At 37.9% G+C, this 26,054-nt stretch overlaps 1 protein-coding gene across 1 annotated transcript; it reads right to left on the reverse strand.

The window, feature by feature from the left end:
- Positions 1–3,587: 3,587 nt before the first annotated feature.
- On the reverse strand, positions 3,588–25,761 carry ZBBX (zinc finger B-box domain containing; the record flags this gene model as incomplete). The annotated part of the gene is made up of 18 exons (XM_082487051.1): positions 3,588–3,663; positions 4,605–4,740; positions 6,363–6,599; positions 7,542–7,694; positions 8,263–8,422; positions 9,237–9,484; positions 10,740–10,771; positions 11,724–11,830; positions 12,141–12,244; positions 12,479–12,603; positions 13,142–13,262; positions 14,122–14,296; positions 14,768–14,932; positions 20,590–20,693; positions 20,846–20,894; positions 23,297–23,390; positions 24,978–25,091; positions 25,694–25,761. 18 exons carry the CDS (start codon positions 25,759–25,761, stop codon positions 3,588–3,590), a joined length of 2,268 nt encoding a protein of 755 aa, XP_082343177.1.
- Positions 25,762–26,054: the final 293 nt, after the last annotated feature.

Here is a 26,054-nt window from a genome sequence, read left to right on the forward strand (position 1 = left end):
TTCATAACACTCCCTGACATACAGGGCCACCCCCCCGCCTCTCCTCGCTTGCCTATCCTTCCTGAAGAGTCTATAGCCATCCATGGCAGCACTATAGCTATGCGAGTCATCCCACCATGTTTCTGTGATGGCAACTACATCGTAATTACCCTGGTGTACAATGGCTTCCAGCTCCTCCTGTTTGTTGCCCATGCTACGTGCATTAGTGTATAAGCACTTCAGCTGGGCTATTGGTCCTTTCTCCTTTTTACTGGCGGGAGCTGAAGTTCTGCCATCCCCAGACATCTTCCTAAGGAGCCCGGTTACGCCCCCTGTCTTTTCCAAGTCTAGTGCCAGCACCCCACTTTCAGGCTTTTTGCTAGCAACCTTGGATCTATCCCCATCCCCCTTCGAACCTAGTTTAAAGCCCTGTCAACGAGCCCCGCCAACTCCTGCCCTAAGACCCTTTTCCCCCTCTGAGACAGGCTTTTGCCGTCTGCTGCCAGAAGGCCTGGTGTCCTGAAAAGCAGCCCATGAACAAAGAACCCAAAATCCTGCCGACGACACCAGTCTCTGAGCCAGGCATTGATCAGCTGATATTTCCTGTTAATCTTCCCATCCATCTGTGCAATTGTTGGGATAGAAGCAAACACTACTTGTGCTCCTGATCCCCTAACTAGCCGTCCCAGGGCCCTGAAGTCTCTCTTCATCGCCCTCAGGCTCCTTCCTAGGATTTCATCATTACCTAACTGAAAGATCAATAAAGGGTAGTAGTCAGTAGGCCTGACTAGGCTAGGGAGTTTCCTCCGGATATCCTTAACTCTGGCCCCAGGAAGACAGCAGACCTCCCTACAGATTGGGTCTGGTCTACATATGGGACCGTCCCCTCCCTTCAGAATTGAGTCCCCTACTACAAGGACCCGTCTTTCTTTCCTAAATGATGATGTCGTTATATGAGGTGTAATCTGTCTTGGCTTCAGTGGCAACTCAATGTTTGGCAAGCCACAGTTATTGTCATCCTCCTCTTCCCTTTCAAGAACATCATATCTGTTCTGTAACAGCACCTGGGATGGCGTGGGGGTTACCTGGGAGGCACGCCTGCCACGACGAGTGGGGACTTGTTGCCACTGGCCCCTGTCTTCTGAATCTCCACATTCAGACACAATGCTAGAGGGCGTGGGGTTCATTGTATGCGGAGCTCGGTCTCCCTGGGGTGCTTCTCTCAGGGAAGACAGAGTGTGACTCCAGTTATCTATCTCCTGTTCACTTTCCCTTATACTTCTTAAGCAGCTTACCTCCTCACGGAGCTCCATCACTAGCTGAAGGAGCTCCTCTACTTGGGCACACCGCCCACAGGCCTGCTCACCGTCACTATCCAACACCGGCGCAAGAGAAGGGCGCTCCCTACAGCCCGACCCCTGGGTGGCAGCATGTTGCCACGCGAGCTCTGTCTGGGTGGCCACCTCAGAGCGGCTCGGTGCAGAGCTCAGGAAAGCCATGGTCTTCTGCCGAGTTCTTACCATGACGTTCTGGCCGGGTCAAGAGTTTTTTTAGTAACTTACCGTTAGAAGAGCCGCGCCCTGTTTGCCCACTCTCACCGCTGTGACGCCCGGGGTGACGCCCACCAGCTGCCCGCGTGCTGGGTGCGCAGCCCGTTTAGAACTGCCGCGTGTGACGCTGGCTCCGCCCCTGCCGCGTCAGCAGCCCGCCCCCGAGCTGCCGGCTCCGGCACCAGCACGCGCCAGCCGCTTTTCCCGGCTACAGGAGCCCTCAAAAGAGCCCTCTGCCAGCCCGATCCGCCGCGACCCCCTTCCCCAGTGAGGCCTTACCTTCACTGGAGCTGAGCTCCTCGGCGACGGAGGAGATGTTTATAACCTCAAATGTTTAAAGACAAAATTAATTTCTTAAAACTATCTACATGTCCTAATTAACCAATTTAGTGATGAAATCATGACCTTCAATAAAAGGCATCTGATATAAAGTTTCGATCACTGTTGCTGTGGTGAAAAACAACTGAAGTAAACATTTAATCCTTTCATTAAATTTAAAATGGATAACAACATGGACAAAAGTACATACATTGCTGCTCTCTGAATTTCATCTTCTATAAACTCACTTAAAGCAGTTATGAGATAGTTGTGGAACATAGATGGAAGATGTAAAGCAGGAGATAAAGCTTCTCATTCTAGATGAAAGTTTCTGTGAATGTTAGTTTCTGTGAATCTTAAAAACCACAGTGGTGAAAACTAATAAAACAAGGAAAAAAGTGCCCACCGTATTCAAATAGAATATGATGAAGGAAAAAAAAAAAAAAAAAAAATCTTTAAAGAAAGCTGAAGCCTGCTGCTGTGTCTGAGAATCCTAAAGCCAAAGCAAAGACACACCACTCAGATAATTTCAAAACTGTAACTTCCTGCCACCTCCACAGAAAACTACTCAACTACTGGGTACAATTAAGCATCTCCTTAGAGCAAGCAAAAAGCCACCAAAGTCTTTACATTGAAGTACCACGTCAGCACATAACAGCCAAGTGACCTTTTACTGCAGTTACACTAATTACATTTAACCTTACATTAACTGGGAAGGGGAGAAGAGGAGGAAGAAGAAACCTTTTTATACAGCACAGATGCAGCAAATTCAAAAGTACAGCTGAGGCCTCATCATGATCAGATAGAGAAATTAAAATGGTTTGGTGAAATCAAAACCACCCAAGATCATCTTTTAACTGTATTTCCTTTTTCTTCTCCTAAACTTAAAAGGACTGTAAGATAGCAACCTTCACTACAGCTGAATTTCATATGCTGAACATAGATCACTCTGAACTGGCATATTGGAGCAGTGAAAGTAGCACAGTGCAGAAAGAGAACTGACTTCCCATCGATGTAGGTGTACATGTAGATGCGTAGATCACATCATGCAGATGTGGTGCTGAGGGACACGGTTTAGTGGTGGACTTGGCAGTGCTAGGTTAACAGTTGGACTCTATGATCTTAAAGGTCTTTTCCAATTTAAAACGATTTTATGATTCTATGATGCTGAGCAGAAGGAGCCAAGTTTACTGCTAATATATGCTACCTGCTGAAATTAAGAAGAAAGGAATGTAACAGGAGAAGTAAAACATACTGTGTAAAACTTATTTTCTATTCTGCAAGGCAAAACTCCCTTAGTTGCAAAATATATGATAGGGAGTAAAGTATTTCTACTATGAATCACACCATATAAACTTGGCCAAATTCAGACACACACACACACATTTAAGAACACTCCATTAATATCTCTTGCACAATTCATCTCAGGTTGGTAATGTGAAACTGCATTTGGAGACATAAAATTCAACCTGTGGGCAAGGAACCCTATATTGAATAAGAATTAAAAAATAAAAAATCCTAAAAAAATATAGCAGAAGACCGGTTTTCTTTTATTCTGTTACGTCTTCATACTTATAAAAAAAAGCAAAAATCAAGGGATTTTTAAGAATTTTTATTGACAGTTTTACAAAATAATCCTTAATAAATAATATCTTGAGCAGCGCTCAAGACAGCTGTTTGTCTGCTTCTTGGTTTTGTACGATGCGCAAAGATAGAAATTGCATTAAGTTCTCTGCATGCTCACTGTAATGCAAGAACTTGTTGCTTATCCTCCAGAATTTCTTCCTCATCATCCATTTGGCTTTCATCCCAGCCCCTTAAAAGAAACATACCACAGTGATTTTCAGCAGCTCAAATTCCTCAAGCTAGTATGCTTTAAGCCTCAGTGACATATGTCGAACTAAAAGGCATGAAAATAGCTTTTGCTGTATGTTTTGCAAGTATACACACATTACAAGCTACTATATTCATTTTTTCCCCCCTCAGTTTTTATCACATACATTTTCACCTCTTAAACAAGTAGGAAGTAACTGTCACTATTGTGCCTTAATAGAGAAATCCCACATCCTAGAACAGGTAAGCTAGGAAAGTGGGTCTCGTTTATACTATCTGCACTACATGTAAATATTGTTTAGTTTTCTACTGACCTGCAATTTAAGTATTATGAACATTAAAAAAAAAAAAAAAAAACCCGAAAACACAACCAACCACAAATCTCTGAACAAGCTATATTCACTTAGCATGTAGTTAACCTCACAGTGTCCCACTGACCCTTACTAGTTACGAATTCATAGTAAAAAAATCAATGGCAGGCAGAACTTTGGGGAACTTCCTTGTTTCCAGTCATCTCCTTAGTCTCCAAGGCAATATAACAAATATATCATAGATTAAATAAATGTTATTGGCTCACTTGTTCACAACTGCTCTTTTTAAAAGTACCTTACAAGCAAAAAACTTAATTTGTAACAGATGCACTTTGTAAGTCTCAGTGCTGTATATTAACAACAGCTAATTCATTTAGAAAATCATAATCCCAAAATTTGGCATCTCAACAACAAAATATATCACTTAATTCTTAATCTGAGCTGCCTGACAGTACTGGTTCAGAACACAGATACAAAATAGGTCATGCTGACATTTGTAATCAGCATGTAAAAGTACAATCAGAAAGTCAAGACTGCTTTCCTGGTTCTGGCAAGGTGTTTGGTATATCGAGCATTTTGCATCACAAAAACATACTCAGCAAGTTTAACTTACCTGAGAGTATCAACTCTGCTTTGGTCTTTTAGCTCCAGGTTTTCGTGGAAATCTGTAGTATTTCTATGTATCTTCTCTGAGTGTCTGCTGGAGGAGGTTACATCTTCAGAAGTTAAGTTGTAAGGCTTTTCAGGACCTGAAATATTTTAGATTTCAGGAATAAATATAAACAAAAAAAAAATGCAGTATCTACACCATAAATTTTAAAGAATTTCACAGTATCAACAAAAAAGTCTCAAAACAACACTAGCTGATGAAGGATGTCACTGCAAGCCCCAAAATAAATCAGAACTTTGTATTATATGGTTCCTCTATGATTAGAGGTAATGGAGAGGGTTTGCTTCCACGATGTTCATGTCAGTAGAGTATGAAACCTTATCTAATAGGGCCCACTAACACCTATGCGACCTCAAAATACAGCAGCAAATGTGGAACTCAGGTGGCTGACTAATGGCAGTACATATATAAAACAGAGTAACAGGATATATCCCACATCTACCAATATAAAAAGATGATCAACTGGGGTCACATTCTATGCTTCTCAGACAACACACATGCAAGTATGTTACTATCTTCCCAGCTAGCCATAAGTCTCTGCTACGAACTTTTAAGTGAAAGGTATTCCAAGAAAGTGGAACAAAAAGGGAAAGACAGAATGGGGCAGTTGAAAAACAACTTCCCTCCCTATTCTTCTCTGAGCATGGAAGCTCTTGTTAATGCTTGAAGAATGAACCACTCTTCTAAATACTATGTTCTAAATAACATGTTCTGATGAGCACATATCAAAAAAGGAAGGACAGCTGTCCTGAAATGTAGTATTTGGAAGCCTCAGAGAAGAGTTGTGTGAAGAAATACAACATAACCGAAGGCAAAAACATTTCAAAAGACAGAACACTCCAGAATCCAGACTACTTTTGTTTACTGAAGGTACATCACAGCCAGGACCTGCCAATATAAGGGCACCATAGCAACTCAGAAGGGAGGGACCGCGTTACAGCGTAAGAGATGCGGTCTATCAAGGCTGCTTATGGCACAAAGCGTCTTGGACACTTGACCTATCTGCTCATTGAGATGGAACAGAAGCATCCCAATCATTTTTTTCCAGTATTTAAAGAACAAAACCAGAACTCACTCATTCTGTTCAACTGTAATGAACTGACCTTGGCTGCCTGCCACTGTTCCCGCCCCAACCTTCCCAAAAAACAAGGAGATGGTCTTAAAAACACAGAGGAAAGGGGGTTGATTCAAACTCAAGATGAGGGGTAATACCATGTCTATTGTGCCATATTAGTGGCAGTTCTCATCAGGAGAGATTTATAACATTTCCTGTCCATCTTTTTCCCTTCTTGCTACCCTTGCAGCAAATCACATCTCGCTTCTAAGAACTGCTGTGCTGTTCATTATTAAACATCCAAGGACAGGATACTTTTAAAAAAAGAAATTCATGATCTGAAATCGTACCTGGCACACCTTGCAGATTTTTACAACAAAAATGCAAGGGGTAAAATCTTAAGAAAGTTGCATGGGGGTAAAAAACAAAGTTGCATAAAACAGTTTGCTTCTACTAAATTAAGGGTAAGTTAAGTATGATCAAATGGAAATAAATCACTGTTCAACCACAAAGAAGTCTTGCATCATCAAATGGTTTAGGGCATTTTTGCAGCAAAATCAGTTAGATCTGAGAAGGCAAATGAAACAGCTACTGTTTTCGTTATGTTACTTTTAAACACAAGGATAAAATACAGTATCATCACTTACCTGCATAACTTAGTAATTCTTTTTCCAGAATAAGTAGGGCTTCTTGGTCTGCAACACATTCCCAAAGATACTCATCTTGTTCAGTTATATCAGTGCGCTTCTGGTTTGATATCTCAGTATTAACTCTCAACGTATGCACAGGTGAAGTCTTTGGTCTTGGCTGAGTGTTTGTTGGACAATTTCCAGTCATTTTACAGTGCAGCATATTTGTTGACCAAGGTCTTCTAGAATCATGCCCTGAAATAACAGAAAAGGTCACAACTTCCAATAATTCAGGATTTCACACATGAAGAGAATTTGATCTCAGCTCATTAATGACATTAACTGTAGTTAAAATTATGAGTTGATCTGAACAGATTACTCATTTCGCTTAAGATTGTGAATTAATAAATGTTAATAAAGAGGTTACAATTATATTATCACCTCATACTTCAGGGGTGTCCTTCAGAAAAAAAATACCTGATTAAAATAATTTGTGCAATGGCATAAATTTTGGGGAAGGGGAGAGACTGACAATGTGTATAGAAAGCTTAAAACTTTGGTTCTGTCTTTTTTTTAATTTAAGGCAACATGAATAAAATATAGACACTTTTGAATATTTTTCTGGGATTCAAAATTGACAGTTTCAATTTCCGCACAGTGTTTTTAAAATTTAAATGCCAAACTGGTGGCTGAAGGTGAGAGAAATAACATAAGCTACGTTCCTTCAGATGGAGACAGTTGAAGCTGAGAAAAGTAACTAAAAAGTGCATAAGCAGTCATGCATTACTTGTTTCCTTGTTTCTTATAGTTCATGTAATAAGACATTTCAGTACCATGAAGAAATCTTTTATTAGATCAAAACCATATTGTACTAGATGCTGCAAAACACAGTAACACAATCTTGTTCTAGGCAGTTTATTATCTAAATATTCAAGCCAAGAGGGGAGCATTGGAGTAGAAACTAAGCACAATAAAAAGAATTATTAGTGACAGCTAATTTTTAAGATCATTTTTAACTCAAACCCCCATTCTTATGAAAACAATGTCATGTATATAAGCCATTACATCAAAAACCCAAATACATAAATGAAGATTTAAAAGTGTCCCAAATTCAATAGAATCATCACAAGCACTTCTATTCTTACATATGAAAGATTAACCTGTTAAAGGAGGGCCTCAAAGCTGTCATACCCTTACCTGGGTATGACCCCCATGCCACCAGAGGAGAAATCCTATTTGGAGTCTCCAAACCACTTGAAAATCTGTTCAATTGACTTTCTAAGACATCTTGAACTACAGAGTCATCAGCATGTTCACTTAAGCTCTTTTCAGTAACCCACTTTTCATCTCCTGAAATTAAAAAGTATTAGAGGAAATCATTTGCAGGTTTTGTGTTAATATGCATTTACAGTTACTATGTTTGCTACGTTTAATGTGTGTGATTTAAAGAAGTCATGCAACAAGTTTTCTACACGTAATGTTAAAGAAAAATGATACATAACACACTAACAAGCTTGAATTCAAGTGATATACTTGACCAGATTAATATTCATGTTCACCAAGCATTTCACATGTTGCTTCATATACACCATTAAAAGCAATAGGATAATGATACCTTTTTTTTTTTTTGGAGATGTATATTATGCACAAAAAAAAAGCAGAAATTCCTACTAGAACCAAATTCTATGGGGATATAAGGAAGCATATAAATCTATGGCACTATATTGATGTAATTTAACCCAAGGTAGTAAGTTTCTTTCATCCTTCTACAGCACCACTTGTGTGTGCTGGCTTGACTGTTACCCTGAAGTGACTTCTAAAAGTAAGTTAGAACCAAGTTACAGGAAGATAAGGACACCTTACAGCAACAGTGATAAATAGGTATTTATGTTTGAGGACTTCATTCATACACCGTTACCTGGAAATGGGATGCTACTGTCCATAGGGCTAGAGTCAGCACACAGTGGAGAACGTGCTTCAAGCATTACTTGTTTAGAGCTTGCACCTACAACAAAGAAACCTTCAAGTCCCCAATACCGTGTAGAAACACATTTCTGTCTTTTGGCTACATCCTGTAACTTGAATAAAACACAAATATTTTAGAAACAGGAAACTTCATAAATTGCCCTTGCAATTTTATATTAGTAAAATGCTCATTACATAAAACTCTGAATGATACTGATAGCCTGGTGTAATAGTTATTCATAAGGACAATGGTTTTGCATGATATATGCTTTAAAATCCTATAAACTTCAAATGCTAATGCTGAGTGTTTGAGTCTATTCTTCCACTGTGGCCACGAAAAGCAGTTTTTCTTTGTTTGTTTTCACTTATCTTTGTGTACATCAACTAAAGTAATACTGTTTGACAATGACCCTAAATCTAATGTCCCAACCTCCTCCATGATTTTTTGCTCTTGATTTTATTTTCGGCAAAAGAACGTTTGAATAATTTAGGTTAGATACGATTATCTACAATTTTTGGCATTCAATCGAGAGGTGACGTCACCTAGATACACACAGGAAAAGCTGCCTTCTCCCCAACACACCTTTTTTGTTTGTTTGTCTGAGACTAGTCTGTTCTTTCTTTTGCTTTTTTTGCACATCAACAGTCTTGACAATACAGAGTGGAAAGCACAGAGGCCTTCATCCCCTACATATGAAATATGGTAGGCAGTGACAATGCTCTGATTAAAACTGTGCATTTGACTGCTTTGAGGTGGGGTTTCTGGAGAAGAATGGGGAAGAGTGGTAGAATATTTAATGGTAACCATACAACTATCACTCACTCTCAACTGATTCAGGAACATGGTATGTTGCCTCATGCTACACTGGGAAAGTAAATTAAGCAACATAGTTTATCTATTTACCAATCAAAGATAAAATATTTTACCAGTGAATACTTTGTAATTACAGGCAAAACCAAGCTCTGACTATTGCAGACACTGTCCAGTTCTTGTGAATCTTTATTGGTTTTCTGCAGTTGTGTCTTGAGGAGATATTTGTTGCTTATTAGTTCAGTAGGGTTAGAGAACTTCTCAGGTAGTTCACAGGAGCTAAGTGATCTTCCCATAGTCTTTAGTTTAACACTCTCCTTTTGCACTGCATTTCTTTCAAGATGACTGCAGTCAACCATTTTTTCTACAACAAAATCATGAAAATAGGATTTTTTTTTTTTTGAGAAATTAATATGAATTATAAACCGCAAATCATCTATATTTTCTTCACGAACTTAAAATATGAAACCTCCACTAAACCATAAAATTACATATAAGAACAGTTAACTTTCATTAGCTTCCTGCCTGCTATCCAGAGATACCAGCATACGTGGACTAGACTTACCAGGTAGTAGTACCAATTCCATATTTAACGCATATGTTCCTGTACATCACTGTCTATGAAAATATTAGATATTGATAATAATCTAAACACTTTACAACTACTACTTCATGCTAAAGTAATTTCTTACATTTAGGATGCTATAATTTAATCAGAGGCAGCATGAGAACTGCAATAGTTGCAATTTCATAAAACTTCTTTAAAAGTAGTATAACAGTTTGAAATACACACAATCAGGCTGGGAATGGTTCCGCAAGAGGTTTCTCTTTGTTTATACAAGATACAGCCATTCTATTGTTTATCTTGTGCTCAAAGTAGCACATAAATCACATCTCATTAGTCAGTTCCTGTTTGCTTTTTCACATTTGAGACTTAAACAAGCAGTTTCTTGAACTAAGCACAAAGAGAACAACTGCCAGGTCCTGAAGTGCTGGAGCAATTGTTCAGCACTTGCAAGAATAAGAAACGAGTTATCCTTACATTCTAACTTATTTCTTAATATTAAAAAGTGACAATAAATTTTACATAGTTTTAGGACACAGAGTAAGATCTTTGGAACCCATAAGAATGCCACAAAATAAAGCTAGCAAACTTTCATGGTGATTTCACTGAAATGGAACAGGCACTGGAATACTTACACACAAACAATGATCTTTCATGCAGAACAGGTAATCTTTAATAGTTTCTCAACCTATCTATATAAAAGCATTTTTCTACATAAAAAGGACATGTGACATACATTAAATCTAACACAGCACAGATAAACTAAGAGATCACTTCATAACAGGTTTGTTTTCAGTAAACAACTCTTATTGGGGCAGTCTATCCCTCAAATATGAGTTCACAGCTTTGAGAGTACTGCCACAGCGGATGCCCATCATTTCAAAATAGCTTGTGTGGAACTGCATAGCTCAGGGAACGGTACATAATTTAATGATCTTGAATTTTTTTTTTTTTTTTTTCCAGAACAACATCATAGTTAACTACCACATCCTATGAGAATGTTAAAACTGTATATACACTTATGTATATTGTACAAATAACTTTCAAAATTTACCTTGAGAAACTTTTTTAGAAGAAACAGGATTTCTGTCAAGAGGAAGAGGTAGAAAATATTGAGTGTCAGCTTTGGATGTTAAATGACAAGATGACTTTCTCATTATGCCCACAGTTTCTCTTTGCAAAAGGTCTTGTACTGTGTCGTTCTGATCTGCAACTGCTGAACCACTTTGAAACAGAGGAAGGAAGAAAGACTAGAAGAATACAACATAGCAAAACAGATTTCACCTAACCATAAATAAATCTGAGGAAATCAGAAGAATTGCATGTATCACCAATTATTAGGACTCCTTAGTTTTGCCTGGAGTTACAAGATTAGTCAAGTGAGAGTATCTTAAAAATACACAACACTGACCAATGACAGACTTGTCTGTATGCTATTCTGCACTCCTACTGAGATAAGAACATACAAAAGAGAAACTCTACCTGTAATTCAGGACATGCGCATATAAAGAAATGTATTTTACATGGTTTAACATTGGAGTGATCAAGCAAGCAAAATAAAGAAATTTCAAAGTGATGTCTCTCTGGCTACAGGCAATTAATATACCTTAGTGGCTCACTAACAAAGTTGAAGACACAAACTTACTGTTCACTAACTTTAATGGTAAACACGTCATGTGACCATTAACTGCCAAACTCTTCTTTGAATGCCTTGCAAATTAATCATCAAATCACTAGGTCATTCAAATGAAAACTTTGCACAAAACCAGCAATCACAGACAGGATCTTGGAAAAAATGTAAAGAAAGGGAAAGCAGTAACTAAGTGTCATGACACTGGTATAGTCTATGTCTTGCACCAAGGATGAGAAGATGTGTATCTTAACCATGCCTTAAAACAATTTACAATCAAGGATTCTCCCCATTGATATGAAGTATGACTGTCTGCAAATAAAAGTGCCTATTATTTAGGAATGTAACTAAGACAGAAGATAAGATTATTCCCTTTTCTCTTCCAAAAAATCTCTGCATTTCTGATACCTTCCAAACTGCTTCAGCACTTCAGCTTTTCCTTGCTTATTCATTCCCATAGACCCAGCTTCTGTCAACAAAAAGTTAGATGTTTCTTCCAAGTCCTGGCCAAAAGACTAATTAAAAAACAAAACCAAAGAAACCATATTCAGCAATAGTTTAAAATAAACTCAAGTGATTAAAAGCCTGCAGATATTTTTTTTGTGTGTAATTTCTGTATAGTAAGGGTCCCCAGACACAGAAGGAATAAATTACAGGGAAACTTAAGAAAGCTAGATTTCCCACATTTGTATGGAAAAGAAAAAAAAATCACATTGTTTTTTAAATCAGAAATTATTTGTCTGTTGCTACTTTAAATATTTAACAGATCAACAAATCGCTTAAGATCACTGTGAAGATTCATTAAGTTCTCTATTACGTACTTACATCATCAAGGAACTCAATTTTCAAAGATGACTCTGCAATTTCAGAAATACTGCTGGGTATCTCTTCTCTAAAAACAGATGTCCAATATCTCTTCACCTCTTCAGCTACGAAATATATTTAACTTGGTGCATTTCATTTTTTCCTGTTCAAGATTCACTTATACAAATGCAAACTTTTTATTTAGTATGAAGTACCATAAATGTCTCCTTTCATTATTGTTACTTTCTTTTAGCAAAAACTGCCTAAATATGTGATTGTTCAGCAATCACAGAAAAAAAAAAAAGATCCCAAGAAAAAGTATTTAATAGTTAGACTTAATAAATAGAAATCTATTATACCTGTTAAGTCATCGAAATCATCATCTCCTTCGCTCCCTTCTTCAATCACAGCTTGATGTACACTCAGTGTTTGCACAGGCCTTAAATCGTGAACACAACTACCAGAAGTTTGATCAACAGGAGTTCTAAAAAAGGAAAAGAAACCAGTCTTAAAAAATAATCTTTTTTCTTATACAATATCAAAGTCATTAAAAAAAAAAAAAAGACAACCAAACCCCACATTATTTACTGCAGCAGTATTAACTGCTGCTGAAAAGCAGGAACTCCTCTTAATTTCATTGAGATGACCTCACACCTCAGGGACTAAAAAACAACTCTGTAATATTTATAAAAGTATCCTGAAGATCACACTTCCTTTTCTCTATAAAAACTCCTGTAGTAAGTGCCCCAAAATCAAGCAGCCAAGTATCATTACCAGTCTCAAACACTACAACAAACTGATAACAAAGCTAATCCCTCTAAATACCCCCTCTGCAATTATTCTGAAATATTAAGTCATCAAGTCTGGTTATAATGGTTATTTTATCAACATAAAGCACTCTGTACACAGTTACCTTAACTCTTGATAATATACCTAATAATTTAAGAGTTTCAATAACATTAACAAGAATTCCATTAAGTAATTCTGAGCTCTTTCATTGATACCAGCAACCTCAACAGTACCTTCTGTATTTCTTAAGCAAGAGTTTCTCCATGTAACTCAGGCCGTCCTCCTTGAATTCAATTCGGATAGGTTCCTTCATAACAGTAAGATTGGTCTGTACCTCACAAACTCCCACAGATTCTATTGGAATTATTTAAAAGAGATTTATACAGCTATTCAGATTTATAAACTTGCTATTTAAGTACATTATTTTTGACTGAATGTCACATTTGTAGTCTATGTTTAGCTATGTCTTTGCATAATTCCAAAATTTAAATGGCCAGCAGTATTATATTTACACAACACAGTCAGCAGTGGGGATAGCCAGTAAAGCCTCATTTATTACTGCTTCTCACATAAAAGAAGATTTCCACATTCTGGAAACAGGGTGGAGGTGGGGGGTAATCCATGACTCCACAGATAAAAATCCCACCATTTCACATGAAAGAAGAAAAAACAAAGAGACAAAAAACGAAATCGGAATATTTTTTTTTGTACAAAACCACACAAAGAACAAATACCATGTATTGACTAGCTTGAGAGAGACTAGCTTGCACAAATCCAAACAGATCAGAGTGTTTTTTCATATTTTTCCATGCCTACTTCAACTGACTGCATCTTTTCACTGGGACAAAGAAATATTAAGAGCTTGTGGAAGGCAAGCAAAAAATGTACTTTGATACAACATGAGAAATCCTGAACCATGCACATCCCTTGTCTCAGTTAAAAGCTGTGACTTTATGTTCGCGCATTACAGTTCATATTAATGTCTCATGTGAGTAACAATGCCATAGAAAAACACAGGGACACAAGCTAAAAAAAAACCTGGCCAACCCCACAGGTCATTACAAGAATTGGGATAAACACTAACCTGCATGTTATGAAAATAGAAACATTTAATATTCTAACAGAACACCTACCTTCACTAATCAAAAATCTGCTAACCCACCAAAATGGCTCCTAATGCTTTTAAAATGCAATGAAAAAACAGAAAACATACCTGGTAGGACCTCACTGGCACGTGGTTCTTCTCTGTCATCATTATTACCTTTTCTCCATTGAAGCAAAGCTTCCTGAAAAGACTTTGCAGATTCCTCCTCATTAAATATGCCATTTAGTAATAATCCTTTGTCCTGATTTTCAAGGTCTGTACAGGTTGATTCCGAGGACAGTTCCTAAATCAGTTCCACAAAATAATTAATACAGCACTTCTGATGATAATCCTCACCCCAGTTGCATACACTAGCAACAACATTTTTAGTATCAGCTGTGGAAATGCAGCACCCTGTTTTCCGGGCTTAGTCAAGAAAAGATCAAGATCTGGCCATCAAGATCATTCAATTTTTATGTGGTCTTGCTCACAACTAAATTGCAAGAGCAAAATAAAAAAAAAAAGTTTGTGTAAGCACACAAAAACAACCATTTAACTTAAATGTGCGTAGTAGGCAGAAGCAGTAGCCATGAATAGCCCACATCCTATGTACAGGATGGATATTGTGTTGACTGACATGAAGAGGGGTCAACGGGCTGTGCAAGTGTGATAGCCTGATACCTCACTTGGCACATGGTGGAAAAACCTACGCCCACTTTACCCAAGATGTCCCAAACAATAAAAAGAATATTGTTTTCCCAGAACTGTACACTACCTCAGCACTGCCTACTGACACTAGCTGAGATGAAAACTTGTCTGACGTGACCTGATGCTTGCTATTTACTTTCTTCTGCTCGTGATTCACTTTTGACTCATTCAGATTTACTTCCTTGATGAAGTGATCGACTTCCAACTTTCCAACACTTATATCAGCTTCTGTCTGTGAACAAAAGATTATGAAACATTAATACACTATGAAAATACTCAAACATGCCACCAAACACCATACTAAAAGCAGGTAGGTATCAGCATATTGAAGAGAGATGGTGAAATACACAGTAATTTCAATAACCAATAGTGTGCAAATGTTTGAGTAAAAATTCAATAATCTGAATATTCCATTAGGTACTACACAGGGCAGCCTAAGAGAGGCATTTAATGCAGCACATATCATTTAAACAAATTTATGATCTATGTACTTCATTAATGAAGTTCTGCTTACTGAAGCTTTTTGGTAGACAGAAGCACATCTGTAGAAGTGAACAGGAGGAAACTGTTCATTTAAGGAACTAACTGGAACACCTGTTCACACAAAAAAAGTAGTCTAGGGAAGTCCAAACTATGAAGAACTAGATGAGTTTGAAAATAGCTACAAGGAGAACAACAGTTCTACCCACACTGGGACTTTACTGATTTGCAATCTTGACTAGAACAAAGAAAATTACTGCAGAAATGTAGTATGAAGGTTTTGATTGTCAACTCTTGAATACTTATCAAGCAAAACCAAAACAAAGCAACTATGTTTATCTTTTCCCTATGTTCCCTCCCTATGCACAGACACCAGAAGGAACGATCCTCTGTCTATAAAAACCTCAAGTATGGAACACATTCTTACCACAAAAACACAACAGCAGTAACCATACAAGCAGAAAGTGTAATCAGAAAGAGTCAAATATGTCAAGCAGCCATTGTAAAACTAGAATGTACTCGCTTCTCCTCCTTTCCACCTACTCTATACTCTAATCGACCCAATGACTTTGCAGTTGCTGGTTGCACATTAAATGGTACTTGTGACGCGCCAGCGAGTATGCAGGGAGACTAACCACTTAAACCGGCAATTATTTTTTTTTCCTTTTGCAACCTTCCTCTGATTCTCATACTGCAATGCAAGATGAATAAGGTTCAAAGTCCACTGTATGAACATGCATGCTTTGTCTTTTTCCTCAAATCTAAGAGTCCATAATCATCCATAATTGATAGCAAATCTTTATTCCTCAACATCACCAACATATTGCTAGCACACATGGAGATCACAGAAGCACATACTTAAAGAGAAAGAGGGGAATTTCTCTCCATAACAGCCCTTCTCCTTGGCTCATTCAGTTTCCTATGGCACAGGCATTCAAAAGTAAATAACTAAAGATTGTGTTGATTTCTTTTTCACCACATGAACAATATAATCTTAACATTACAGTAGAATTCAGTAGAAGTCATGTTCCTTTGAAGGAGATAAGTTTAGTGATGTAGCTTCATACATCTGCTCTCTTTGAGCAAGCATAGTTGCATTATGTATGGTTCCTTCTGGTACTCAGCATATAACAGCAGATCAATACTTGAAAGGCTCACCCTGCTGCGTTATTGCTATAAACAACATCTTCACTGAGATTTTGCTCAATTGCTTCAAAATACTTAAACAAGAACTGCAAAACTGATTTTAGAGAATACTTGCAAAGCTTATTTGTTTTAGCCTCATGTTAAACTTCCCAGCAGCTGAACTCGATGCTAATTTTCTCCTACTTTGACACCTAGCATTTCTCTCTGCACCCTTTTGCTAGCTCCCTTTATTAATAGAGGAAGTTTCTAATTAGCTTCAGAGCAGGACTGGAGAGAATAAGGAAGAAGACAAGTAAAAGGGTGGGGGACAGAATCAAGACAACTTAAGGTGGAATTCTCCTGATGCAGATGGAGCAATCACAGCACTTCATGATTCTGTTTAAGTCCTTGTATTCTTCCAATGAACTAGCCTTTAATCCCCACAATAAATTCCAACATCTCAATCCAAGTTTTTTATCACCAAAAATGAGAAATGCCTTATCCCTTTAAAAATATATATCTCTAAAAGAGAATGCACTGTGTCAAGATTTATCATTGTTAAGTTACTGTTACCACCCAGTTTTCAGTTCTAGGTTTAAAAGATGTGCAACAGTCTATAAAAAAAAAAAAAAAAAAACACAAACACACACACACCAAACTAAACAGCCTGCATTTAGATGTGTCTGGTGAAATATTTTTATATCCATGCAAAATTGCTCATGGAAAAACTTTTATGCCGACCACATAACTCAGGATAACACATGATGGTTGGTGTGTTGTATCCTTCTGTAACTGCCTTAAACTCTCACCTGAAATTTTTCCATCCAATAATGTAATCTTTTTACTAATATACTATAAGCAAGGATCATTTTGACACAGATGTATTTGTCAAAGCTATTGCTCTGACAGTTTACTGCAGTACTAAGAGGATTATATTTCTGGGAAGAAAGAGCGAGATAATCAAATACATTTTAGCAGGATAATAGAATGGCATATCCAGTGACATTATCAAAATGTAAAATTCACCTTCAGGAAAACCTTCTATGAACTGAAATAGTTAAATCACCTTACACTTAATCAAGACCCTATATTCATTTTCGGTATTTATGTTAGCTTGCAGTTTCACGATAAAGTAACTTTGATTCTTTGTAATCATGACAAAGACATAGGAATCCAAACAGTTTATTCACAAAAGGTTCCTGATATGGCTTCTCTTTGATTCATTAAGTCCAGCTATGAAACAGTTATCGTTAACACAGAAATGAAAGAAAATAAAACCAAGCATAATCATATGTATTTGAAAAGGTATTAATAAAAGCAAATCATGGCATTTATCAAAATCAAATTTGGAATAACCTTAGGAGAACAAAAACAGTGGGTTTGTCCAAAAGATAAAACCTAAAAAGCATGTACAATTTGGTGCAAAAAAAAGTTGTTACAATCCATTTATGAAATGCAACCAAATATAACGCAGGAGAAACTTAAATTTTTTTACAATCGTTATACAATAATTCTAGGAAGAATCTTTACTACCCTAATTATAAAATTATAAAATTTTTATTGTTTCATAACAGATATGTGACAAAGTTGTATGTTAGAAACTGAATATTACTGAGCTGAATAATAAAACTACACGCAACTTAAGTCTCCACTGTACTGTAAAACATTTTACTTTCATCACAGTTTATTCCTTTGTGAGTGGAATCCAAGCATGAAAGAATCAGGAATGCTGAAAGTGGCATCTGACAGAACAGACATAATTCTAAAAATTCAGAGTTTCAAGCTTACTTATAACTATATTTTAGTTACAGGTAACATAGACTGTTAAATATACCTACTAGGGTATAAAGTTGTCTTTGATGAATGAACAAACACCTTTGGCCATTTTTATGACTTACAATTTTTTTCCCCATAATGCTTGGCATCCAGCACTTTGGAAGTCTCAAACAATATACAAATAACAGTATTTTAAACAGCCTGTGTAAAATCCTCCTGACCCAGAAGTTTGTTAAACATTTCCAACCACATAATACTATCATTGGCTCAATTTCACTCAGTTTTCCATGAGACGTGCATAACTAAAATGGTTTGGGTTGGAAGACCATCCAGTTCCAACCTCCTACCCTGGGCGGGGACACCTCCCCCCAGCCCAGGTTGCTCCAAGCCCCGTCCAACCTGGCCTTGAACACCTCCAGGGATGGGGCAGCCACAGCTCCTCTGGGTAACCTGCTCCAGGGGCTCACCACCCTCAGAGGAAAGAATTTCTTCCTGACATCTAATCTAAATCTCCCCTCTTTCAGTTTAAAACCGTTACCCCTTGTCCTATGGCTCCACTCCCTGATCCAGAGTCCCTCTCCAGCTCTCCTGGAGCCCCTTTAGAGACTGGAAGGGGCTCTAAGGTCTCCCTGGAGCCTTCTCTTCTCCAGGCTGAACAACCCCAACATGTAACAATCCACATATGTATTGCAATAAAACAACTGTACTCTTTGCTTCTATGAAAACTTTTTTTTTTACTTGTAAAACTTTCTACTGAATAAGAAAGTAATGTGTGATAGAGTGAAAACAATCCTTTTGTAACCTACGCAGTACTAAAACAATGCCTTGTTACCCACCAGCACTGTCCTAATCTTACAAGTGCTATTCATGACCTACAGGACTTTCCGAGATCAGGAATTAAGTACTCGGAAGCACAGCTTCACCTAAAGGTGGGGGCAGAAGGCATTAAGGAAAAAGCAAATCGCAGTTCAATTCATCATTGAAGTGACGGCCGGGCTACAAATCGTTACTGCTAACTCTTGAGCAGCACACCTGGGAGGCGAAGGCGCCGCTGTGCCGGGAGCCCCGGGGGGGGTAGCCGCCGCCGGGGCGGGGGGGAGCGGAGCGGAGCGGGGCCGCGCCGGGCCCGGGGGCGGCGGACGGGTCCCGCGGGGGCGCAGCGCCCCCTGGCGGCGCGCCCCGGCACAGCAGCCCCGGCACAGCAGCCCCGGGGGGGGGGGGGGGGGGGGGGGGGGGGGGCGCGGGCCCCTCTCGGGGAAAGCCGCCCTTTTCCCGGAGAAAGCCAGGGAAAAAAAAGCACACACAAATACAGTATCTGTGCCTTTTGGTTTGAGCCTCAGCAGCTCCAACTGGATTCATTTGCCAGAAAGGCAATACAAAGGCGTCATGGCATGTATTGGGAGGGGTGGGGGGTGTCTTTCGAAGAGAGGTGCTACTTTTCCTATTTGCACTTGTTAAAAAGCAAAATCTCTTTATTAAATATAAACCACCTCATAGTTGATAATACTGATTTCCACCAGCAAGTGCCAGCTCAGAAAGCCATCAGCAATAAAATGCGCCCTGGTGCTTATCAAGGTATTTAAAATTACAAAATATTCACGGACCACTCAATTTTGCCCTATTTGCCTGAAACCATACATCTTATTTTAATCATATGCTACTGTTCTTTATTTAAGTAAGAGATCACTCTTCTTCAGTCAGGGTCACATGCTGGGCAAATTAATAAAAATACAGCTTAAAGAAACTTCCTGTTAAAGAACTGGTAACAGTCCTGATAACAGAATCATTTAATCTGTTTCCCTGCCATTCAGGGAGATCAGCATATAAAACCTGCACTAAGTAGTTATCACAGCAAGAAATCCCAAAATTAAAGCTGGTATCACCAATATATTTTGGGAAACAGGTGAAAAAAAACTATTACTTTAATTTCAATTCCAGCAAGATAACGTGTTTAAATAAAGCAGGATCAAATTAAATCCAAATAAGTACGTAATTTTTTCCTCTTTTGAAGTTGCTGCACATCTAATAGTTGATATGGCACCTCAAGCTGACCATCTTAAAGAAGTTCTATTTTTTTCCAGCAGTACAAACTGCAAAAAATAATGTATTTTAAAAAAAACTTCAGTCAAAATGATTCCTTGTTACAGAAGGGACGAGGCAGCTAAGACACCGACTTCCACAGACTGCCATAATGCAACTGCGTTGTACCAAAAAGCCAACATACAAAAAGCGAAAGGCAGATTTAGATGCACACCTGTGTTTTAGGCATGCACATACGTTTTTCCTTATATAGGTCTCTTCATGAAGGAACCTGGAAGTGAATTCCAGGTCAATCAGCTTGTCTGTGCAGACCACACACAGCTTACAGCCAGGACAAACCCAAGGTAATTCATTTTACAACATATGATACTATATAATATATATATATGTCTAGACACTGCTACAAAGCTACTATATATACACATTATATTCTGTTGCTATAGAGTAATTTTTAAACCACTTACTTACCAGCAGCGCACTCTTAATTTCACATAGTCCACATGCTATCCCCTTCACTTGAGATTTTTCATGAGCTACACCATTTGCCATTTCATGATTAAATGGTTCTTTCACTGGCCCCGAGGAAAAAAAAACAAACAACACAAAAATAAACCCAGTACTCTAGCCTCCAATTTCTTTATTGCTTAATTGCATCAACCTCCAAGAAACAGATACTCTACCAGAAGTTTGTGAGTTTTTATTTAGGTAACAAAGATGTCTTTACCTTGAATCTGTTCTTTGAGTATTTGCAACTTCACTTTTCCTGAAGAAACCTACATGGAAGAATATTTATATGTATATACAAGGTGCTAATGAAAATAAATAAAACCATAACTTTTATAGACTTAAAATGTTACTGTTTCTAGGAAAATAGCTAAGCATGTATTTCAAGAGAAAATTCCATGTATTGTTCATGACAGCCATGAAGTCTGTGATCGGTTTTCCCTCCCATTCGTGACACGACACTGTCCTCGTTTGTCCAGCCAGGTCCGTCACAAGTGTTTTCCACAAGCACAGACCGGCAGAACTTTCACAACCATCACGACTTAAGCTCAAATGTCAACCAGTGAAGTCTACAGCACATATAATCTGCACATATATCTACCTACAGTTTGTTGGGGGGAGTTAGTTTGTTGTCCTTCTGCTTCTCCTCATTACCCTTCCATGATCTAGCACCCCAGTAACTAATAATTTTCAACATTTTTGCTCCTCAGTTTTTCCCTGCAAACAGTCCACACTGCACCCTCACTTCCCCCCACACTCTTACACATCTGCAAGCATTTTCATTTTGCCTCTTTGAAAATTCTGCCCCATGCATCTTCTCCTTAGCCATCACCACTGAAATCTGGTGGTCTTTCGAGTAGCAACAGGTCTGAGTTACTTGTCTCGGAGAAGGGGAAAGAGAAAAAGGTGGGTTAAAGGAAACCTTTTCATTCTGATCCTCTCTTCTACTCGCAGGCAACTTTATTGAAATTGAGCGTGTTGGCCAAGAAGACCTTCACACCAAAATGCTGCTGCTTCAAAGGACTTCAAATAGCAACTGTGACGGCTGAGTCTGAAGTTGTCATTGTCTGTTTTTCTCTTCAGACTTACATAAGCTTTATTTCAGCCAGTTTCAAACGGTCTCTCTTAATTAACAGCTCTCATTTCAACATAGCATATGCAGCATGGCTTCCAGAAAAAAAAAAAATCAGAAGAGAAAACACTCTTTTTATGTCCCACTCAGTCCAATTTGCATGCCTCTCCAGACTCAATGTCCGCTAAAGGAATGACTGAGGAAGTATCTCTAAGTTGAATTAGTTTGGATTTGTGCATCCCCTACAGATTTTTTCATACCAATTCACGGAACAAGTAAAGAACATAAGCTCTGTTATCACAATCAGTATTTTAACAGCACTCGTGAACATTATTTGAATATGGATATACCTAATGCTTGCTTCCATGAGGTATAAAGCCTCATGGACAAGAGCCTAAGCTATTAAAACGATGAATTCATTTAACCAGAGAATGAAGTATTACAACTAGGTTATTACAACTGGAAGTGATAACACTCCCTACAAGGTCCAGTCTTCAGCTACGTACAAATTTGACCAACTTTTAACATTCCCATATGTCTGTCTTATCCTTAATATTTAAGAGTTTGAGCAAAATTGCCCCAGTCATTCCCAAAAGGAAATAAGGGAAAACATCCCATTGTGTACACATTGAAAAGAAAACAAAGTTTTCAATGACTTAGCAGGAGAGTTCTACATACCTCCTTTTCAGTCTGAGCAAGGATGTCATAGAACAAAAGTCACTTGATAAACCTAATCCACATTTTAAATCACTCGGAAGCATTCAATCTCAGTCCAAAAGGATGGACCCAGTCAGGTCCTTGTCCAACAGAATGCTTCAAAGATCTATTTGCAGTCCTGAGTAACGTGCTCTAGGCCATTCTGCTTTAGCAGGGCAGTTGGACTAGATGATCTCTAGAGGTCCCTTCCAACTCTGAAAATTCCGTGATTTAACCCACGCTTGACCAACCAGCATCAGTCCTCAGGGGATAAATGTAGGACTTTTCCAGCTACTGTGGACCAAGTGGCAAACTGGGGTCTCAGTCTCCTTCTGTACTTACTGAGAGAAATCCAGAAGCATCATAAGAAAGATAAGGCATGCAGAAATGGAGGAGAAAGTGGACAACAGTCATATGGGAGTTCTACTGTGAATGCAATTGCCATTATGCAGCAACTGAGTTAAAAACAAAACTTTAACTGTAGTATCTTTTTAGTGTTGTGTGCCTTTCTTATAGCTTTTACCTATGAAGATAGAGAACTTGTACTCAAAACTTCATGTGAAGCCTTGTATTTCAAATTCATAACAGACATTAGAAAGATAGGTGCCCAAGGACTTCCATCACTACCAAATTAGAAACTTACAGTATTAAATCTGCAGAAGAAATGATAATTCGCTATCTATTGCCATTAAAAAACCAACAGATCAAACAGAACTTTATGTTCCTCCAGCTCAAAGGGTAACATAAGATGGGCATGGGGAAATGAACAATCAGAAATTTTACTCAGAAGGTGCTTAACCTTTTATTTTTTAAATATTTAAAATTCCCTTGTTCTGTAGCATAAATGTTCAAAATCTTGTTTTGTTTTAAATAGCTGTACCTGCAAATATACTGATAGTTTACTACCTTATTATTTGCTTTGCTTTGTGACAAAACTCGGGCTTGGATGGTCATTGGTCCTGCCTGTCCAGATCTCCAACGATAGGCAGTTGATTTCCTATGAACCAAGAGCAAGAAAGAACTTACAAATTACATCTTCTATAAGCTAGAGCAGCATAAACATTTTCCTTCAGGTTTTTAAATCAGAACAGAGCATCACAAAAATAAAATGCTTGCCTATAGGCTCATCAATTCTCCAAAATACAAACACCCCCCTTCCACTGAAGCCTGCTTCACGTCTGCTTTAATAGTAGTAAATACATTAAATGCATAAGAAAGTACTTCTTTTTAGACCATCAAATTGGTCTAAGTTTTTAGAAGTAAGAAAATCCCATCAAATCTCTAAGGTTGGTTTTAAGAGAATAAAAATGTAAGGGAAGTACACTTTAGATAAGTCTTTGTTGTCCCAATTTATCTTAAGGCATTTATCCAGCACAGCTAAAATGCAACATCTTGTAATAAGCCAGGAACACATACCTACAATTAAGATTTCAGTGAATATCAGTTCAGAAATTGACTACTATGACAAACATGAAAGATAGTGGGGAAGAATTTAAGACTAAGGGAGATTAAACAGTGATTTTCAGCTTTGGCACACTGCATAATACACTATTGCACAGTATTTAGCAAGTATTCAAACGACAGATCTACTTTGTTTTACAGAAAACCAAACACAGAGCTAAACAAACTAAAGCATACAAAACAAAGGGTAAGGAAAACATGTAGGAATGAAGAGGGATGATCTTCCCATCAGTGGTGCAAATGCCAATGATACCTGTCATATGAACTCACCATAACAACACTGTCAGGGTCTGCAGGTACAAGGGCATGAGGACAATAAAACAACTGCATGAGAACAACATGGGGAAAAAAGTGCCACGCACTATCTGGAAAACACTGCCTCAACAGCTTAAGCAAAAGTTTACGGAGCTGCAAACAGCAGGCCCATAGCATTACCAAGACTAAGGCACTAAGGTATCCAAGGCACTTGTATCTCCAGCGACAGAATATGTCAGGCAGAAGTACAAAGAAATGGAAGCAGATGTTGCAGAGATAAGCGAACATTCAGAGTGAGCCAGTAACAGAGCTCAGATTGAAACTTCCACCCTAGCACTTGCTTCATTACATTATGGTTACTTTACAAGCCATGTTTCCGTCATACAGAAAATGTGTTTCTGAGAAGCTACACAGATGCGTGCATAACAGGATCAAAGCCTTATTAAGAACAGCATCCTCTTCAGAAACGTCAGAAATAAGACTGAAATAGTGCAACAGAAACTACTTTCTGTCTCCTGCTTTAAAACTAAGGTGACAAATCCAACTGGACAAGGGAAAAAGGGAAAAGAGGGAATAAACAAGGAAAAGGGATCTTTCCCACTGAAAGAATATTCCTGCCAGGGAGGATTCGTTAGCTTACTTCTTAATAATTTTTTTTTTTTTTTTTTTTTTTTTTTTTAAATTTCACATGGAAGTTTAAAAATAAGAAAGTTATAGGGTAGCAAGTTTCTCATTGGGAAGAAAGATTGGAGAGAGAAGCCTTGAACACTATTGTGAAACTTCGCAAGAGACCCCATCTGGGGCAGGAGGAGGTGCAGAGGGAGCATCACATTGGATTCCTTTTTTTTGAAATAGAAATTTAACCTACCTTCTCTCTTCTTTTTCTCTGCTCATGTTTGACTGTAGTTGCCGCAACTTCTTCTCCATCTCTTTGTTTTCTGTTTCTAACTGCACTTTCTCCAACTGCAATTCTCTGACAGTTCTGGAGAAGTTAAAGTAGTAAAATATTCATTAGAAATTACATGAAAGACAGTAAGATCCCTGAAGAAGTTTAAAGCAGCAAGAAAAAAAAAAAAGTTGAAAAATTTGTCATTAAAGGCTTGTCACTCTTCTACCTCCCAGCAAGACTGAAAACAGTTGTGGAAAATTTAGGGCAGGTCATGTGCAAACGCCTTGGACACAAGAATCTCTCATTAGAGGGGTACGCTGACAGTGATATGGCTACTCCAATATAAGCTTTAGAGTGGCCCACATAAAACTGAAACAATTCTGCCTGTATTCAGAAAGGTTTGCTGCTTAATTATATTAAAATAAACTATCTCAGTGAATCCTTTAATATTGTTAGCTTATAAAGTAAATATGTTAGATATACAGCATTATAAGACCTATAACTTAATTGGAAAATAGATTAAAGCTTAAGAAAAGAAAGGCTTAAGGATAAAAGCATAGGGAAAATACTAGAAAAGAAACACATCATGATTCTTCTTGCTCTTACACAAATAAACTCTTCTACTTAATGTTTCATTAAAACTTATCAAAAATGATGAAAAAAATCTCTATCACAATCAGATAAAATGCACTTACTTTGCTTTTAATCTCACCGAGGTTCCAGTTTTCAAGCCTGGAAGTATTACAAAGCCATTGATGTTCATGATTCCAGTATAATCGCTTCTAAAAAAAAAAAAAAAAAAAAAAAGAATTTCAATGATCTACAGTTAGCAACCTGTTGAAATGGGAATTTGATTGAAATTAAAACAGTAAAAGGAAAGAAATGGAGCGCAGAACTTGTTTATATGAAGTGCCAATAAAATCCTAGAGCAACTCTAGATTACATTTATCTGAAAGAAAAACTTTTTATTACATTTATGACACCAGGGAAAAGATTTACTTGTCTGTTTCATTTGGGCGATCCCCTAAAGTTCAATGAAAGCAGTTTAATATTAAA

Source organism: Vanellus vanellus (genome assembly GCF_965231255.1).
Source record: "Vanellus vanellus genome assembly, chromosome: 8".
NCBI lineage: Eukaryota > Metazoa > Chordata > Aves > Charadriiformes > Charadriidae > Vanellus > Vanellus vanellus.